Genomic DNA, 21624 nt, shown 5'->3' on the forward strand with positions numbered 1-21624 from the left:
TTTGCAATATCCAAAGGTTTGTGTACTAGTGTGTAGTCAGAAAAATGTATTGGATTTTAAACCTTTCTTTATCAGCCCAGGTGGCTTACCCCACCCCCACCTTCCCTCTTCTGCACATACGCCCTCTTCACACTAATCCTAAATTTGCACATGTTATTGGAAACTCAAATATGCACATGTAAGCAGATATGAGTTTGCATTTGAAGACTTACCACATATGGTTGCGTAAAATACCAAACAGCGTTGAATATCACAATCACTTTTGTGGTGGATTATATGTAACACTGCATTTTGACCTCCAGCAAGTATCACCTTCATGTTGTGAAGGGGTTACAGAACATGCCCGTTACATGTGAACTGACTATCATGTAGTGTAAAGAAATAGGTGCCGTTGTTGTTAACATGCCAGGAAAAGTTTAAAAACTAGTGTGAAAACCACAATCTCTACTTTGGCAGAGTTGTGTTTATGAATGTTAGTAGTGGAACGCTACTCCAGTGAGAGAGTTACCTAATCGTTTTCATATAAAAATATATATTATTGTTTCTGGCTACAGACTTCACATTTCATCTTTGGTTCATCACTCAACCAATCCCTCCAAAAGACCAGCCACATTCATTTAAACATGAGAGAGGAGAGAGTAAACCATTGTAACATGGCTTCGAAGTGCATTAACTAATGATATTATGATGAGTACATGGGTCACCGCTGTCATCAGATGAGCCGCAGATGTTCCTGGTCCTAATCACATCAGGAGAACTCAGGACTATCTGTGAGGACTAAAAGCATAAGCAAGAAGATATTTGAATTTAATTCAGAGTGAGGAGTCAACTCAATGTAGATCATTGCTCCCTAAAAAACAATTCACTGAGTTATCCTGAATAATGATGCACATTGCCGTGTACCGCAGTGACTCAACTGTACAACCCTGGAGTGTATTCAAGCCATTTTCTTAGCTTGCTATTATCTTTCAGAAGAAACAGACAGACGTGTTTTCTCTCAATCTCTAAACCTCAAACCTTCAATTTAGATGCACTTCAAGGATAAGCAGGGAAAATTGTGTTTTGTTGACCACATGTCATTACTTCTGGGTAGTAAGAGCTTAGAACACACCGTCCCTTTATTCTAATGCAGATCAAACGTCTTGCAGCAGATGGGAATGTATTCAGTATAGAATATTTCTCTTTTATATTGGGAGTGATTTACTTTCTCCATTGAATGAATATTCATTTGAATCCCTTAAGCATCATATCAGTTTTGCTGCTCATGAATACATTTTGGAATGTCTTACACAATCCAAGCACTAAAGCAACCCCTTAATAGTAGATGGCTTTGGAAAACCTTCCGCAAATTTAGAAGGAATGATCTAAAAATCACTCCCCATGTTAGCTCACTTTAAAGGTGAGGAAGACATATTGGAGTTTTAGGGAAGGAAATCGCTTTTCATGGGTAACGACAAGCAAGGATTAGCTATTTCTGTATTACAACCAAAATAAAAAATTAGCCACTATCAACGTTTTTAAAAGTGATATTTTGTTGTCAATGTGCATGATTTAATTTCAAATATTTTACTACTCAAAAGATTATGGTTTGTTTAATTTTACACCAGACCCGCTTTGAATCTTATTCTTAACACAGTAAGAAATCTGATCCTGAGGTGTGGTGCTGCGGCCAGGGCGGCTGACTCTGGAATCTGGGGATCACGGTTCGATCCCCGGTGCCGGAGGCAGATTAGCCCAGCAGCATGTGACTCTGGGCAATAGCTTGCTTAATCTTCCCGACGGCCCCCAGCGCCTAGAGACCCTTACGGGTGATTGTTCGCACTTTATAAATTTGGATTATTATTATTATCTTGCAGGTTTCTAATTTCTTATGCGTACAGATTTCTTATTCTTTAGAATTCAGAAACCTTTTTTCAGGTTTACACCCAGCATTCTATGCCAGTTGTTGCTTTCAAGGAATTATACTGAAAAAAATTGTGAATTCCTTTTTCGCCTGAACAAATATGAATGTCTGTGTTTTTACATAGAAAATAAAAAATGAGCAAACCCAGAAAAGTAACTACTGGAATCAGTAAGGAATATGTATGTATTGCTTATTTAAAGATAGAATTTTTGTCAATATATTTGGTAATTGAGCCTAATGAGTGCCAAACAAACTCTCATAAAAATCTTTGTTTGTGTATGTTTTTCTGATTGAGAGAATAATAAAATGAGCACTGTATCTATATATTTTTTTCATTCTACGCTTTGTTTCTGGAAATAAATCTTTTTTCTATATAAATTTGCCAATGGAAAATATAGGTTTCCATGGAGAAACCGCTATCTGTACGTCACCACTAATTTTTAGATGTGCTTTCTTCCCCCTTACATCCAAGAAAGAGATTTACTCCTGACAGAAGTAAAATCTCCGACCATTTTCTGAGAAGGATCGAGGCCAAAAAATGGTTTATGAATATTTACAAATGTGAGCGTTTGTGAGTGTTCATATACCTATACGGCATTCTTGCCATGGGCCGCCCACTTTACATATATAGGCGCAGAGTTAATCATATGGAAACTGATGTCTGTTAATTACAATAAATATAATTTTGCACTGCGAGAAAACACTATTTGTACATTTAAGTCAGACCTGTACATGGAATAGCTTTATCAATGATGCCTTTTTTTCGTTACCAATAAAAAGGGGCTATCTTTAAGAAGCAAAATATTAATCTAAATCTAAATCCCTTTATAGGAAGCGAGGTTCCGCCAGAAGCAATGCAGGAGACAGTGGTGTCATTGTACAGGATTTAGTTCTAATCACAACAACATTCACATATACAGTGTACTCTGTACAGAATATTTTTTTTATAGTCAATATGTAACCCGAAATTGCTTATATGGGCATCAGAAGAAATATTCTACTCCTCTTGTAATTAATTAGCTCAGTCTTTGTGGTAAAGGATATTCTCCTTTGACATTAAGGGGTATTCTCACTCGCCCTTACTCTTGGGTTCATTAGTTGTAAGTTCCAGGTTCTATAAAGGAGAACGGTTTGTTTCCCGAGTCCCTCAAGCAGCCCGTCTTTAGGCCTCCTACACAACTAGTAATGGCCGCCCTACCTATTGCAGAGGTTGCATGGCGTCCCGTCCACATTAATGGAATACTATGTAGAGATGGGCCATTGCAGGACAGACGGTTCTTTTCAGATGCACCCAGCAGAGCCAGGAAGATATTTGTGGATGCCCTCCACCCCATTCACTATCTGTGACTGAATGATATCAGGTTATTGGAATGACCAGTGGAGGAAGGGAGGAACCAACTGGGAAGATCCTCCACAATAACTAAGGCAACCAAGATAACAGTGAAAAGGTTGTGTAACCTATATGCAGGAGAGCCTCTTGATTATTGGATGACAGCCCTCTCTCACCTAGAGGTGGGCTTCTACCGTGATTAAGCAGCGGAGCTCTTCAGGATGGACTTTTGTCCAGTGCAAAAGACAATGGACCACAAGGAACTGGTGTGGATGTTGTAGTACATCCACACCAGATTGGTGGTCTTCTCCAACAATTTGAGGAAGGGTCCCATTATGAAGCATGCCATCTCTGAGTGGTTGATGGCTTCTGTCCTATATCCAATAGGTTCTGCCACTTATAGGTTACATCAGGTGTTTTCATTGGAGCACCAATGTCTGGTGATATTGGATTACCCCATGCTACTGAGGGATCCGATGACATTGCTTAGGTTTAATTATTTGTGATGTTATAAACATTGATATATTTACAGGTATTTGCTTTGCAATTCCAGAGCGTGTCTCTATTCCTTTCTCTCACTCTCTGTCTCATCCACAGACCCACATCAGCTTCAAATGCAAGCATGCACTAATGCGGCAACACCACTAGGCGACACTAAACAATGCATCTTCCTTTTAACCAGCATATGTGTTATGAGCCGCTCCTTGAACAATAAACCAAATGATGGCCAAGCGATGTGATGTCAAATAATGTTGTAACCTGTCCAAGTTTTGTGATGTCAGAGGATTTTGTGACTAGGTGTAGAACTGTGATATCATAAGATTTTGTAAGCATTCAGAGAACATTGTGATCTTAGAGGAGTTTGTGGCCAGGCATAGAACCTTAATATCATAAGATTTTGTAACCATGCAGAGCATTGTGATGTTAGAGGATTTTGTGGCCAGGCAGAGCAGTGTGTTGTCAGAAGATTTTGTAACGATGCAAAGCATTGTGATGTTAGAGGAGTTTGTGACCAGGCATAGAACTGTGATATCATAATAATTTGTAACCATGCAGAGCATTGTGATGTTAGAGGATTTTGTGGCCAGGCATAGAACCTTAATATCATAATATTTTGTAACCATGCAGAGCATTGTGATGTTAGAGGATTTTGTGGCCAGGCAGAGCAGTGTGTTGTCAGAAGATTTTGTAACCATGCAGAGCATTGTGATGTTAGAGGAGTTTGTGACCAGGCGTAGAACTGTGATAGCATAATATTTTGTAACCATGCAGAGCATTGTGATACCAGAGAAGTTTTTGACCAGACAGAGAGTTATTCTTTCAGAGAGAGAGGGGATGATTTGGTGACCTTTGCCCTGATCTTACAACTATCCTGATACTATTTCATAAGGTACAGTGCCACAGACGTTTAGTCTCTCTGATATGGATGTGTAGTTTTACTCCATGAATGTAAAACACTTTAATTAATCAAATTATCTGTCAATTGAGCCTTACGTATCCCCTCTTGTCTGTACACTTTACATTTCTCACTTTTGCAGAATGTTGAAAAGTGTGACTTCTCCCTGGTGTTTCAAGTCCCAGCCTCGCCCCTTTTGTTGTCACTTTCAGAAGTGTCATGTGGTAGGCTGTGTCAGCACAATATGCTGGCTGCTGCCTCGCTGCATGACAAGAAACTGCACTCCACCTCGATGCTTTTTACTTTAAACTTGAAGAAAGGCTCTCATCAGAGATACACGAAACTTACAATACAGCTGTCTCCTCTAGTATCCGATAAGATAACCATGTGGTGAGAAACATATATCCATGTTTAAGATTTGCTAAAGGATGATGGCCGTGTTCAATGTATTGGGCAGTGTCTGTCTTTTAACATTTGCCCGAGGGCACCTAGAATCCGGTGGTGATATTGATGTGTTTTTCCCCTCCTCGCGGACCTCCGAATCTTGGTCTGGATCAGCGACTCTTTTACTTATCTTCTTCCTTTCTTTTAACCAGATGGATGTCCGGATTTGTGCAATGGCAACGGGAGATGCGCACTCGGTCAGAACAGCTGGCAGTGTATCTGCCAGACCGGCTGGAGAGGGTCCGGATGCAATGTTGCCATGGAAACCTCCTGCGCTGATAACAAGGATAACGAGGGAGGTGAGCAAAAGTCTTCCAATTCCCAGTCCCCAAAGAACAGAGGTTTATATATGCTCTTTGGTCATGAGTCATTTTACCACAGACCAACCCCTCTGATACTAAAGTGGAATGCTGATGGGGTGGGAAGCGGAGATGCAGAGGCCACAGCAGTGCACCAGGCAGTGTGCTCTCACAAGAAGGTAGCACAGGGTGCAAGGCAGAGCATCAGTAGAAGTGAAATCAATAAGTACCATCACGCTTCATAGGGTTCGCGTCCACTGGCGCCCTATTAGTGAGAAAAACATTCGCTATATATCAATAGCTATACATTTTTTTTTAGAAAAGCCACTTTCGTCATCAAAAGTGTTTAACATTTTCTAAATGTAGTGCCTCGACTGTAAATAGAAATATGTTCACTGGATACTGTACATTTGTTAAGGTTCTTTAGGACAGATCCTCGTGAAAATTGAGGACAGATGTGCATAAGGTGAACATAGATTTGACTTACCCCCCATACATTTCTCTCTTTGTCTTTTTGGTTCCTGCTCAATGACAAAGTTAGGTCTGTGCATTTGGTGAAATATTTTTAAAAAGAAGTTCCACTTACCGTGATCTGCTCTGATATAAGTACGGTGCAATAAAAGCAGGTTAATGGGTACCAGGCATTAAGACACCCTACTCCTTGTTACTGCCTTTTTTGCCGCTACTGGATGCCACTCTCTGATGTCCGTTGACTTTAGTCAACATCACAAGGAATTTGTCATTTGATTGGGTCATGAATGTGCTTCTTCAGCAGTCTATATACCAAACTTAAAAGCCACTCTACACCGCATTCTGGATTGATTCATGAATTAATATTCTGAGCCCCTTCTTCCGGCCCTCTAATGGACACCCCCAGTTGCTCTTTCTTTGTTGAGTGAGGATGGTGCATGCTGTTTGTCCTACCTTTGCTGCTAGTGCTCTGCTATGATCCACGGGATTCAGCGGTTCTGTTGTGTGAGCTTCCTTTGCCTTTATCCCAATGCTGCAGGTTGTGGCAGAAACAACCATGCACTCAGTCTCCCCTGAACAGCGGCATGATACTTCCTATCTGGGCTGCGGAGCCAGCGTTGTGTTCGCGGTTCTGAATTATTCTTTGTTCGCTTCTTCACATTCCATGTTCTCTTAACAATCCTCTAATAATGCACGCTGAAAGATCTCATAGAAATGCCTGGTGCTACAGGAACTATTAGCCGCTCATTAGTGCCAAGGAATGGACAAGTTGAGTTTTCCAGCTGGCAAGGCCGTAGCGCACAATGGCGAGCGCCTTGCTAGAGGCGGTATTTTACTTCATTAGAGCGACCGTCGGGGGGGGGGGGGACATTGGCTCTCTGTAAATGCTGGAGAGGCGAGGTGAGCAGCACTTGACAGACCATCTGGCTTGTGGCGCCCTTACTGCCCTTGCTCTTAAAAGAGTTTCTTGAATCCTGCGCGTCTAATCCATTCCACGCATCATCAGTTGTCGCTGACAGTGATTCTTCTGCACTCTGTCATACAGCAACTTCTGGGGAGAAATCAGGCAAGCTGCAGAAAACGAGTTTCTTAGCCAGAGACCATTTTCAATCCGCTTGAAATTTTACAATGTGGATACACTCCAGTGCTGCACAGTGGTGCCATGGAGCAAACCTTCAGAGAGCAGACCATTGTATTGTTAAGGACATTTCTCCATTTTCTTGGGTTACACAACAAAACTACATAATAATAGCTTCCAAAGGAAAGATAACTTATATTAATTTTCAAATCTCATTAAAATAAGTCTTTTCGATTTGGAATCCTATTCCTAAATCACAAAAGAATACCATTTTCAAAGAACCAATGAGAAAAGGAATACAAGTCAGGGTCCAGCCTTCATATCTTGGGATTCAGTAACGTACCTTACTTTTAATTGTTGTGAAAATCAACGTCTAGTATCCTAAAACGTGAACATGGTGGTGGACCTCAACATTGAGAAACCTCAACAGCTGTCACCTCCATGCAGTGGGCAAATAAGTTGGGGTTTATTATCACCTCAAAAGCAGTCCAAAAAATAAAATATGTGTGTGTGTGTATAGATATATATATATATATATATATATTCACTTAAAAAACCATAGGTTTCACACACGTTATAGTTAGGAATTAGCATTTAAAAAACCTTGCAAATTCACTTAAAAAACCATAGGTTTCACACAGGTTCTAATTAGGTGGACATTTCACTCGTAAAAAACCAATGAAATTCCCCCGTTATAGTTAGTTCAGATAACTATAACTCGCGCGACCGCCACTCTATCACAAGGATGATGTCATCAGTGATGTCATGAGTGATGCCACTGACCATGTCATGAGTGATGTAATATGTGACGTCATGAGCAGTGGATTGCGGGCGCGCGAGTTATAGTTATCTGAACTAACTATAACGGGGGAATTTCATTGGTTTTTTACGAGTGAAATGTCCACCTAACTATAACCTGTGTGAAACCTATGGTTTTTTAAGTGAATATATATATATATATATATATATCTTCCAAAAGTCTCCGCGCTCAGAAATGCACTCCACGGGGAAATGTTCAACTGAACCTTTATTTCAGCAAGCGGTTTAACCCGCCCCAACAAATTATGTCCCTTACGCGTTTCGATGCACACATGCATCTTAATCATAGGGTTGAGGCAAGTTGGAAACAACGGCACTGGACTTCTGCATGTTTGACCCTCTTAGGTATGTGTGCTCCAGTGCACAGCATCCTGGGAGCGGTAGTCCCGATTCTTCTCCTTTGGTGGAGTCCGTTTTCACAACAAATTTTATCTGCCAATATCCAAATTATTTACAGCCCTCCAGTGGGATTGGGCTTGAGAAACCGCTCCCCAAATTACGGATTTCCTCGTGCTGGAATAGGCTGTCACAATGTACAGCCACACAGACCTTCCTTCGGTCATTAGGCGGTGCAACTTCCCACGGCTGGAGCTGCCGTGTGTAACATCTTCCAAAAGTCTCCGCGCTCAGAAATGCACTCCACGGGGAAATGTTCAACTGAACCTTTATTTCAGCAAGCGGTTTAACCCGCCCCAACAAATCATGTCCCTTACGCGTTTCGATGCACACCTGCATCTTAATCATAGGGTTGAGGCAAGTTGGAAACAACGGCACTGGACTTCCGCATGTTTGACCCTCTTAGGTATGTGTGCTCCAGTGCACAGCATCCTGGGAGCGGTAGTCCCGATTCTTCTCCTTTGGTGGAGTCCGTTTTCACAACAAATTTTATCTGACAATATCCAAATTATTTACAGCCCTCCAGTGGGCTTAACCCTATGATTAAGATGCAGGTGTGCATCGAAACGCGTAAGGGACATGATTTGTTGGGGCGGGTTAAACCGCTTGCTGAAATAAAGGTTCAGTTGAACATTTCCCCGTGGAGTGCATTTCTGAGCGCGGAGACTTTTGGAAGATATATATATATATATATATATATATATATATATATATATATATTCACTGAAAAAACCATAGGTTTCACACATGTTATAGTTAGCGGAAATTTTACTGATAAAAAACCAATGAAATTCCCCCGTTATAGTTACTGCAGGCAACTATAACTCACGCGACCGCAATCCTCTGCTGATGCTAATACTGTATTTAGACACTTATTTGCCCATGTCTTCTTCCATACATTTTTAGCTATACATATATTACAAATATTTTTTTTTCATAAAGACACATATGTCATCAGCAGAAGATTGCGGTTGCGTGAGTTATAGTTGCCTGCAGTAACTATAACGGGGGAATTTCATTGGTTTTTTATCAGTAAAATTTCCGCTAACTATAACATGTGTGAAACCTATGGTTTTTTCAGTGAATTTGCAAGGTTTTTTAAATGCTAATTCCTAACTATAACGTGTGTGAAACCTATGGTTTTTTCAGTGAATTTGTACGTTTTTTTAAATGCTAAGTTACTTTACGCCATTCGTGGCGTGCGCGCCCACTTAACGCAGTTCGTTCTGTGCGCGCACGGTGCGCTTCGCGCACCGTGCGCGCACAGTGAGCACGCGGTGCGCTTCGCGCACCGCGTGCCCACTTTACGCAGTTAGTGCCATGCACGCACGGTGGGCACGCGGTGCGCTATGCGCACCGCGTGCCCACGTTACGCTAGATGGGCCATGTACGCACGATGCGCTTCGCGCACCGTGCGCACATGGAGGACATATGATGCACTTCGCTTTGAAAGGTAATATTTTAATTTTTCGTAAATTTTATAAGCCATGCACAAATGGTGCCCTTCGGGCACCATTTGCACACGGGGTGGAGAGAGTGTGGATAATTTTTTTTTTTTTTTTTTTTTTTTTTAAATTTTAGTTTTTTTTAACTGTGATAAGCATTGCACAATTGGTGGCCTTCGGCCACCAATTGCACACGGGGTGCAGAGAGTGTGGATGATGTTTTTTTTTTAAATTAATTTTTTAACGTACGCGTACGGTAAGCGTAATCGCCGAAATTACCGAAAAAATAAAAATTCCGTTTTTGGCCTTGGAGGATCTTTGGGGACTCCCTCAACATGCCTATGTGTGTGGGAGCTGTCTAAACAGCCCCTTTACATATTTTTGGGCTTTAAATTTTAAAAATCGCTCTCAGTGCGAGAGAGAAAATGGCGGCCGCAGCTTCCTGGTTTCGGCCGATTCGAATGTTTACTAAGATCTAAGAGCCAATCAGAATCGCGCTCGCGAACGCCACCGTACGCGTACGGTAAGCGTACCGTAAGCGCACCGTAAGCTGGCTCAGATATATATATTGATTTAAAGGCTATTTTCTCAGAATCTACTGAACAGATTTACACCAAACCTACAAAAGGCACTTCCTTGACCTGAGGACTACCTCTCTGCCAAATTTCTAGTAATTCTGTTCAGCCGTTCGGGCTGTAGCCCTGTCTAAAGGTCCTATGGAAAAATGCATGGGAAAAACGCGTATTGGGACCCCCCTTTTATCTCAGCCCCCGCTTGACGAATCCCCCCGACACTTTCAGGGTAGGAGCGGAGCGTAGCGCCCCACCTATTTTGAAAAATTTGCGAGGATTCGTCGACCGGCGCAAAAGTTATTCAAAATAGAATGTTGCGGATTTCCTATGGAAACGTGGTCCTAACTATAACTACCTACTGGCGACCGCCAGTAGGTAATATATATATATATATATATATATATATATATATATATATATATATATTTTTTATATATACATATTATTATTGTTTTTCAAAAACATCTTTAGCTTAAATGTGTCAAGCAAATACAAAACACCTCTAGTTGCAGTAGACTAGGGCCTTATTTCAGTTTCTGGTCATCCACAAAATATATAAATGCCTTTACAATGGCTAGGAAGGTCAGATTTTGAAAAGCAGACTAGTCAAAATTGACGCAACAATTAGACTGCAAACAATACAGAGATGAGCTAGGAAAACATTACATTCTCACACAAAGTACACTTCTGGAAGTGAGATACACAACACAGAATCAATGCAGTTACGGTAATAATGGAATTGCCAATACAATCATACCATGGTCTCGAAAAAGCAACATTTGCGATCACTACCATATTGTGAAAATGGAGGCTCGTAATGTTCTGCAAAACATGGTTACTTTATTAAGTTTCACAAAATGTATAGTCCCTAATGCTAATCAATGCAAACACCAACGACTGACTAAAACAAACAAACCCAGTGGCGACAATAGAAAAAGCAGCCATAGCTCTTCTGTTGAAATGGGAAGTGTCTTGGAGTTCAGAAATTGGAATAGTTTTTCCTGGAAGATGAGTCCATCCACTGGTACCGGGTCAGGGTTAGGTAGAGTTGTACATTTAAAAAGTGGATATTGTGTGGCCTAGTGATCCGATCGGTTTTAAATCTCCATGCTAAGATGAGGATACATACAACATTGCAGTGAAGGATCAGATCACAATCTGACCCTCAGGGGTAGTGGTGTGTGAGCCAAATAGAGCAAAGGTCACACTCTGGGACCACTCAGGCTGTTTCTATTTAACTCGCCTGCAGGCTGACCGGGTCCGAGCGATTTGATCACAAAGGCAGATTCATGAGACGGCAAAAACAATAATATATGGTACTGGGAGGGAGTGTGCTCACCAGTTGAGTCACCACTCACCTCGGCTGCAATTGTATCAATAGATTAATGAAGCAAAGCATCCCTCCTCTATTTGCTGGTATGGGTCAAAGAGGTAACCTAGACAGTTCTTCACATCTCCAGAGTCCATAGCCTTACGGGGGCTTCCACAGAGGCAATGTCAGTAGAAGCATTAGGGCAGGCCAGAGGAAATGGGTGGCTCATCAGCAATAAACCCCAAATATCTCGTATATTGATTTGCTCTCCATTAGGTTACAACAGCACCTAGGTATCTGAATGATTTTTGCTTGTTGTTTCTTCCAAATGTTGAGATTGTGTTAGAGATTTTTTAATATGTCATTGGTACCACTTTCTATATTTATATGAGCACCAGGGAAATCGGGTAGCTCTACAAACAGCAGGAGCCCCCCATCCTGAGTTGTCTCTAGGGCATGCAGCAAGACTACTTCCTGATGCCCAGTGACTCTGATGGGCGAAGCTGGCACCTGCACCTTTTCAATGGTTTGCTTCTTCACGAGCAGTGTTTTTCCTTGAGATCCTCATGCTTCTATGATTAGCATGGCTAGCAAGGAAGAAATATGATTGGCTGAATCATCTACCTGGAGATACTGGGGATGGCTGTGGGATATCCCGTTCTGTCGGTCTGTTTGAAGACATATTTGCGAAGAGCTCACTGACAAGGAGTGTTTGAAGACTTCAGTCTTGCAAATATCCAGGTTTTCTGGATACCAGGCAGAGATGTGGAATACTTTGAATCTTATACAGAAATTAGAAACTTTAAAGACACAAAGGACCAAAAACCTAAGGAACTGTGCATGGGGAGGATAGGCTTCTGGTTACTCTGACTAGCAGCATAACTAGGTTTTTCCAAGTCACTGACAAGGACAAAGAAGACACATAGGAGGGTCTTTCACTGCAGCAGGCATAGCCACATTGAGACTCAGCCATACAGCATGGGGCCTTGGGTTAACCCACTTCAGCCATTGCCTAACTACACTGTGAGTGACAGCGTTCTTCATTTTCAGAAGGAGCACATACAAAGTAACTACATTGAGTGCCAGAGACTACTATGACAAAGTGTTAAGTTTTTTACCAAAAATATTTTTTACTTTTACATAAGGTTTCTTTACATTATCTAGGGCACAGGCCCTCTCCCAGTAATAACGTGTAACAAAAATGGTGACAAAATAAGGCAAACATTAACAAAACCAAAAGCGCTGGCAGGCAATACTAGACACATTTTTGGGGAGAATTGCGCTTTAGTCTGTATTGCAATCTCTGTTTTCCCTTAAAGTAAAGCACCATTAACCCTTTTAACAAATATTTGTTTGTACCAATATTTTTGACTCACATAAATATACATACATATGAAATTGTAAATTTGAGTCCTACCCATTCCACCCTCTGGTCATTGTGCAATATGTCTCATGTAGAACGACATTGGAAGCATACTTAAAGTTATAAGTGGCTTATTTTTCCTAATCAGCAACATTTATTTATTAAAGCGAGTTATGTACAAAAAGGCCATTAGTTGCAACCGGATGCCATTTTGTAATCAATTAGAATGCCAGCACACACACTGAATTATAATGCACTGGTCGGCTCCTTGCTCTTGTAGAGGCATGGTCTCATCTTCTGACTAATTAGGCATGAATATATACTGAGCAGAAAAATCTACACATCCAGCCCAGTGACAATTAAAGTGATTATTTTATATTATGTGACAGTGCTGCATGATTTGCAAGATCATTTACTACTCTGCATTTTTTACACCAACAAACAGTTGGGGAGAGATGATTAGGCTAATGAATGTTTCAGATGCAAACTTTCTGGACCACTACGGTCCCTTCCTTAGGCAGCTTTTCCAAATTAAACTGAAGTTCCTTTTGTAAGTTAATGAAGAGGAGAAAATATGCTGCATGAATACAAAATGTGAACCCACTGCATCTCATTAAAAACGAAAATGTGAGAAAAAATAAAGAGCTGAAATAAATTATGAACGCTGAGGTGTATTTATAATGTTAGACGTTGTCTTATAATGCCGTCCCTTGAATGTCCTAGCCACCAATGCATAAACTAAAGCTTCAAAGGGATCCTGTTGGAAGCTGTCACAGGACAACAAGGACACAGGGTAAACCAACTACGGGTCACTGAAGAGGAAAAGGTTTTATGTGTCTACAGAAGTAGGTTTGAAAGGTCTTTGGAGAATACTAGCATGTGCATTTATTAGTAGCGGCCCGTGCAGGTAAGCGCAGGGGGGGCGGGGTAGGGGGGATGAAAGTGACATACTACGGGATAGGGAATCTAAAATAAATAAATAAATAAAAATGCCTTGTGCTTGCCGCATTGCTGACAGCGATTCGGCGAACGCAAGTTAGGTGGTTGTATTTATTTATTTATTTATTTTACATTCCCTATCCCGTCGTCTGTCATGTTTACCCCCGCCCACACCCCGCACTCTGGCTTACTTGCACGGCCACCACTGCGCACACACACTCACACACACACACTCTCTCTTTCTTCCTCTCTCTCACACATACACACACAAATTATTTATCAACCTGTGACATATTGGATTATAAATTCGGGAGAAAGGTCCTACCAAGTTCGGAATGTAGTGTCTTGCCAGGCCAGAATACAGTCTCAATGGGAAAAAAATTAGTTGACCAGTCCAGGCTGTGGCACAAAGCCGAAGGCGCTTCCCCAGAGGAATGTGCATTAAATAATTAAAGAGCATCAAGCATTATTAATTTTAAGAAACAAATAAATAAAAACCCAAAAGCAATTTACTAAAAATGTTTTACTTTTATAAATATAATGGCATAAAATGGTGAAACCCAGATCTAAGGAACCAACGTTATTGTTTGTTAATGTTTTAAATTATGATGTGACATGCAAATACAACACTTCCGTGGTTGCAGTGGGTGAGGTTTGTGTTTCCATTTCCGGTCGACCATAATGAAGCAGAAGGCAGGAAAGCCTCGAGGTCACCAGGGTCAATAGCTTTACTTTTTTTGGAAGAGCTAGTCCTCAAACAGAGCAGGGCAGCATATTATAGACAACAGGTCTCAAAGAAGTCAGATCGTTTTTTCTCTGGGATCTGCTGATGTCATCATTTTTGCATCAAAAGCTCTTAGTGGGACAAGGTAGAAAAATGTAGCCCCTGAGGTTGCTTCACTGCTGAGCCAACTTTTCCACCTTGTCTCAAGTTTTACCATAAGAATGGGTCACATTTGTGGAGCTCAAAATCCCACACCCAGAGAAGGATTGGCGCTGTGGCTAAAGAGGGAACTAAATTCTACAAGGTCGGCTACTCGGACAAACAAGCAGATCTTGGCAGCCAAGTTTGTTTCGTCTTTGTTTTTTTTGCTTTTTTCTCAATGGTTGACAGGCTGAGATATAAAACAGCAATATATTGGTTCAAAATGCTTTGGGTTGTACTGTTCAAAATGCCTTATTGGCTAGTAGGTGTAGAGTCGTTGATGCGGCTGACAGATTTGTAATTTAGAATAGACATGACTGATACAACCCTATAGATGGCAGCACCACTAAGTTTAAACTTTCTATATACTAAGTGAACAATAGGTCAGTATGTTGCTGGAAGTATGGATTGAGTTTCCCATCACATGCAGACGGCCTAGAGCCTGCATGTTTTCAAGGAGGTCCACTGCCGGATTTCGATGAGGCCTATCAACCCATAAGTTGAAATCACCCACAGTACGATGTGTTTGGGTTGGTCGGGCAATGTGCAGGTAGGAACGCGAATGAAATGGGCGTTGTGTCTGGGATTTAACTGTGACAGATGGTTTGTATATGTCAGTGATACTCTACCCCTCTTTTGCCTTTTCTGTTCTTCAGATTTATTTTGTCACCTGGGCGAAGTAATTTGTCACAAATTGTAATGGAATTGCCTTTGAACCACGTTTCTGTAAAGTCTATTTAATAACAGATTCTGTAAGGGGTGTGCGCAGTTGTTTCATGCCTGAGAGGGTGTCAATAAGTCTTATCGCAATAAATGATTTGGATGGACTGGGGTGGTCATGCTGCACCTTCCTTTTACGATGTCATGATATTACGTTCCTCGGATCTTGGTGGGAAGAGGATAAGGTAAGGGGGTTGTGTAATGGGTGACTGAGTAGGTGATGTTGAGGAGGACTGTGCAGTTGCAAGGTGTTTCTTTGTTTGCAATGGTGTTGTTTTAGGAGTAAGAGATAGATGTGTGTTGGTATGTTGGATAGACTTATCTTAACTTGTGATGAATGTATGGGGTTCAGAATTTCAGCTGTGTGCTGTTTGGTATTCTTGAGAGTCGTGTAGACCTCTTCAATGGCCAGTAGGTTCAGATTAATGGCTTGCATCATGGACATTCTGTTGTTCTTGATGTTATTGCTGAGCTTTCTAAAGACGTCACAAGTAATAGTGGCCTTGAGTGTCATGTAACCCTGGCACTTCTCAGGCTTTGCTTGCAGCAGTCATTATGTGGAATGTGTGTGTTTACAAGCTTAAGTATGGTTTGTGTAGGAAAAGGAAAAAGGAGATCTATATTTTAGATTTTGCCTGTGAACTGGACTGAACAACTGCTATTAGGAGTGTTTCAAGTTCTCATTTCAAGGTGGTGTTTTCTATCTTTTTCTTCCACTTTTTAAAGTGCTGTCATACTAACATGTCATGAAAGTGTAAAGTAGAATTTACTTTGTCGAAAGATTACACCACAAGAAAGATTTATCAAGGCTTTGCGCAGGACAGTGACCCACAAATTGACGCAAACCACCACAAATTCTTGAATTGAGATTTAGTTTCCTGTGCACATCTAGATTGACACTGGAAAGTAGCCCTAATGTAAGACGAAGTAATGCTTTGTACTACTTTGCTTCAAGGGGCCGTTCCTTGGGTGGTGCATGGATGTTCCCATTCAACAACCCGTGGATTTTGCTACAAAAACCTATCTACTAAAATAAGTAGACACAACCATCGCAGGGGCAAGAGCAACAGCTCCATATCTTAATTGATATGGATATGTCCTGCTCTATCACTTTCATGCAGTAACTTACTGCGCTGCATTGCGTGTCCTGAATGAATTTGCCTCTATTTATAAGATGCCTATGTGCATGGAAAACAGGCACTAAATGATGAGCAGTTGCATTTAGAAATTGTGGGTTGCTCAGATTCGGAGGGTGTTCCTATGTTTAAGGCACATTGCATTCATTTTGTAACCACAATGTATCTGATTCCCCAGTACCCAATCACAGGACTGCAAACATGAGAGTTGAGTTGACCTTGATTGCATCTTGCTGTATAAACCTGAATAATGCCTTGTTTCCTTCTGAAACACTTCAAAGTAGTTTGAAGGTGAAGCTGGCTTTCTTCTGTATCGCCCAGTTTACTGTGGTTTTAGAATATGGAAGTTTGAGGATGAGTTTGTGCACTTTGCAATGTTCTGATTGCTAATATTTGGATTTACTAGGCTTGAGCAGCAGCAGGGTGAACAGGATAGGGTGAGGGTGCTCTCAAGCAGTCCTTTTCATTGTTCATGACAGGGAATCCAGTCCAGTGAAGGCTCCTGGTGACATTCTTTTCAGTGGTAAAATGAGTTCTCCATTTTAACTGTGGAGGAGGCAAGAACAGAGACGGGTTCCAAAGAGGGTCCATGGTCCAGTAGATATGGGCAGGTAGATAGCTTCAGTCTTAGTTAATTTCAGCATAAAAGCAGTATGTACTTTTCAGTTGTATGATACACTGCCTCTCTATCTGATTGTAGTGCGGCAGTCAGTTGCCTGAACATGGGGGGACTTTGTTAGGAAAGAGGAGGATAAGAAAATGGTGATGTTTATAGGGAGAAGATGAAGTGGGGAAGGACACAAATAGGTCTGGGCAAAAATTGAATTATGCCAGAGTATTCAAAGTAATTCCAGGGATTCCGTGTTACTTTTTGATGTAGAATTTCCTATAATAACACAATTACGTCCACAGTAATTGGGGTGGGGGGATCCTACAGCAAGACCTCAATTACTCTGTTCGCATGATTCCGCCTAATTTCAAGGATTTTTTTCTGGTAATTTTGAGTGATTACACTACATAGAATTACACAAATTATACCCACTTACCCATATTCAGACTTCACATAGTCTTTTTTTATTGTTGTTGCCTTGATCCATCATTGTGAAAAATGATTCCCTCGATGTTCAAATAGGGGGTACCGGGGGATAGATTCTGAAGTTGGAGCAGAGAAAGGTAATGGTTAAGATAAAATAGAATATTGTCTGAGTTAGTTTTCCACTGGAAATTGAATGGAAGGCAATGGTGTGCTGACTCTTTTTGTGTGTGCTACAACTGCTATCCAACTAAACTAAGAGGACGCACCAGACAAGTAAGTAAATCGCACCCCATGTGCAGTGGCGCAGATAGACCAGTTGCCGCCCATGGCGGTCCCAGCTGCAGCAGCCCCATGTCCGTATGCAAGAGCAGGGGGAGGCGATATCCCAGTTGTGTGTAAGAGCAGGGGGGGTGCTGGCGATGCCACAGGTAAGAGCAGGGGTGAAGGCCACCGCCCCTAAAGCTCATGCTGCCCGGGGTGAACCCCCTCCCACCCCTCTCGCTATGGCACTGCCCATGTGTGACTCAAATATAATTCATGGGCTCTGTTTGCTGCAGGCCTTGATGAGTGAGAGGGTGTTCAACGCCTCCAATTTAAAGTCTGAGCCTCATACTTTTCAGAAAATTCAAACGGAAGCAAGGGATGAGCGCGTGCCTTCTCAATAAGCCTTTATACAAGTTTTGTGAAGTGTGTGGTTTGGTACCGAAACAGCCTCGTGAGATTTAAGATAATACTTGTATTTCAGTGTACAAAAGCAAATCATATCGTTCAACTGGGCTCCGACAAGCCTTGCCCCAGCGGGAGTCTTTGATTCAAAACAGACAATGGACTTTCATGAGGTCCTCACAGGAAATACCCAGAATCCCCCGGGACTACAAAGCATTGCCCCACCGGATACTTTGCTGATCGGCTCCTCACAATGGCGCCCGTAATTGGCACTTTAAATCCGCCCGCTCCTCATCAGACTTTTTTGTCTTTGCATGTTGTGCAAACCTTTAACGAGCCTCGGCGATGCTTTTCTTTAAAGCCGAGTTGTAAAGGAGGTAGGTTACACTGGTGCGCTGGCACATCATTCGGCTGCCACTTTTATTATGCTCAAAAGAGTGTGTGGAAGACAAAGGACAAAATAAAATACAAGCCAGAGCAGTCCAAAGTCCTGTCTACACCCATCAATGTAATATCATCCGGACATCTTTGCCTGCTGTGTCTGCATTCTTTGTGTCGGCTCCGCAGCAGCCCTTTCTCGTTTTGCAGAAGAATAACAAATCTTTTGCAATTGACCACGCGCTGCTGAAATCAGACGAGTCCTGCGTAGACTGCTAAGCACCGTGTGCTGCGGACTGCAATCACTCAGCGCCAGGTATGCGACGGCTCAGGTGCGCCTACAGTGACTGCTAAATCATTGTACGCCTAATGTGAATCTCCACATGAGTGTAGAAATGCGGGGCATCCTTGATTAAAATGATATGTTTTCAGCAATCATGTATTCACAGGCCCTGAAAGGGATCCTGAGCGATGAAAAGTTGAGTGATTGTCAAGATCAAGTTCGCACTTCAGAATGTTATTTTTGGTGTCTTTTGCCTCAGCTGATTATTACTAATTCTTGCAAATTCTAGCATTCTGTTTTGAAGCATACTCCATTCCTCACTCTCTTTCAATGGCATGTCCCTTTCTTCCTCTTCCTCTTTTCCTCTATCTTTCCTTTTTTCTTTCTGTTTTTCTAACTTCTTCTCTCTCACACTTGCACTTTTCTGCCTGCTCTCTGTCTCACCGCCTCACTTACCACTCTCTATCCCTTCCTACCTTCTTTGCGTTTCTAATTTCCTCCTTGGAGCCTCCCAAACTTCTTTTTAACTGAATCTCACTCACACATGCATCCGGTTTTCCTCTATGCGCTGCTGCTGTCTCTACCCCTTTTCTGCTGTTTTTCACTATTCCTGTGCCTTTTCAACTACTTTCCATGTTCTTTTCTAATTTCCCACTTACTTAATTTCTGAAGTACTGCCAGGAATAATAGATTCAGCCAAATAAGACATGTTACTAGCCCAGTCGTTCAATTCATACTCTTTCTAGCTAGTGCCTTGCCAAAGATCCTTTACACTTTTGAATTACAGACTTCGGTGCATGTACCGTGAGATTGCTCGATTCGATTTTCGTAGAACATGCAGCAGTTGTTGTAAGTACCTTTTTTCAAAATAACCTGTTCATACAATTCTTTTTCCTGTGTAACTTAACCCCGCCTCTTTTATTGCACTGGACACAGACTCCATTTTGTGTGCTCAACCTGGCACATTTTCATGCAGAGCAAATACTGTTGAGAGTGTAGAGTTCCCCCTGTCAAGTGTGGCTCTTCAGCCACTGAAGTTGGTAGGAAACTGCACCCTGTGTGCACTCAACGCTCACTAGCGGTCATAGCATGAGGGATGTACTCCGATGTAAAAATAGTTTATGCAACTCTGTTTCCACAGTTTTAGTTCTAGTTGTGTTGCCGTGGTTTATGCACCTATTTATCAGATTGCCCCCATGCCTTCTGTTGTGATTAGCTCTGGGGCTTGTATTACATTTTTCATCAGTTACAGCACAGTTTACGAAGTTCTTTCTACTTGAGAATGTGGCCAAAAGTGCATGCATTGCTATTTTATAATCTTGTCAATTAGGAACAACTCGAATACCGTGCACTCTTTGTTGAAAAATGTAATCTGTGCATCTTTGTTATGCTCATGAAATAATTTAAGAGAAACAAAGTATGCTACACATGGTCAGTAATGGCGTCGTAATCTATTTTCTCATGTTGGTTCTGGTGCAAAAACATTTTTGTAATATAGTCTTAGGCAAAATGCGATTGCTTCCTTTCTTATTGCACAACAAGCTAAATAATTCGACCTGCCTGTGCACTGTGAATTGCTCCAGTGTCATGTTTGTGTAACATAACTCAGGTGGACACTCAACAAATGACAGTTGTCGGGTTGTATATTTGATCCAATCCCACCACCACAATAGAGTCCCGGTCCTAGACTTGTAGGGAGCAAGGTAATTGAGAAAGCACCATTCTTTGCGTGTTATCCGTGAATCTGGACAACGTGGACAATAATGTGCATAGCATACCACAAGCAATAACAATCTTTCCACAATGTGGATACAGTGAACTAGAGAACCACACTGTTGAGTCACCAAAAGAAGGTTTGAGGATAAAAAATAGTTACTACATATGTGATCTTTTCCACTGTGCCATTAATGCTCTGATTGAGATTGCTACGTAATTAGCAGCAACAGAGATTCAGAGCGGTCCTTGCACACCGGATTCCATCTTAGATTCACTGGGTCTGGAGCCAGTGACAGCACTATGGCTCTGAAGAAACAGAGTAGCCGGAAAGACGTACTAAGGAGGTGGATAGGGAGCTAGAAAAGGGCAGAAGAGAGAGAAACACCCGAGACCTGTGAGAAAAGTTTGATTAAAAAACAATAGTCATGTCCAGTACAAGAGGCCTTCTACGTTAAGCTCATATCTGCCCATAATGAAGCCAATAGACTGTTACTGTGTTAAAGATCTGTGTAGGGTTTGTGAGAGGGGAGTTAAGGGACTTAATATTAAAGTTGCCTATTGCGGAGAGGTGTCTGTTGAGGATTTGATTCTCATGGCTATCTTTTTCTTCCTCCTTCTTTTCCTTGGGCCAAAATGGAGAATAAATGGAGGATGTTTTTATCAATATAAATGTGTAATCACAGGTGGCAGAATATGGGTGCTTGCAGCTCCAGAAAAGAGGATATCTAGGCGCCTAGACTTTAGAGTACCCCTTTGATTTGCCCAGTAGATCAAAAACTAGCCAACAATGACCTTCCAAATAATTCATAACTTTATCCCTGTCTCAGAGGGGAAGCTCTTTCATGACATAATACCATCTCCTCCAAAATACTGCCTTGTTGAAATACATAGTTATGTTTTATTTATACAAGAAGAACTTGCCATATCACCTGGTCGACACAGCTGATGATGCCAGTGATAGAAGGAAAGCTCCAGAAAGGTCTACTTATATATCTGA

General features: G+C 41.6%; 1 protein-coding gene across 6 annotated transcripts in view; it reads left to right on the forward strand.

Moving 5' to 3' along the window:
* Positions 1 to 21624, forward strand: part of TENM2 (teneurin transmembrane protein 2) — a 2740530-nt gene that overhangs the window by 2498760 nt on the left and 220146 nt on the right. For all 6 annotated transcript variants that reach the window (XM_085617838.1, XM_085617837.1, XM_085617839.1 and 3 more), the window contains one exon: positions 5226 to 5372. In XM_085617838.1, the coding sequence (XP_085473964.1) occupies positions 5226 to 5372 (147 nt within the window). The remainder of the gene's footprint in view (positions 1 to 5225; positions 5373 to 21624) is intronic.

Source organism: Triturus cristatus, chromosome 7 (genome assembly GCF_964204655.1).
Source record: "Triturus cristatus chromosome 7, aTriCri1.1, whole genome shotgun sequence".
Classification (NCBI taxonomy): Eukaryota; Metazoa; Chordata; class Amphibia; order Caudata; family Salamandridae; genus Triturus; species Triturus cristatus.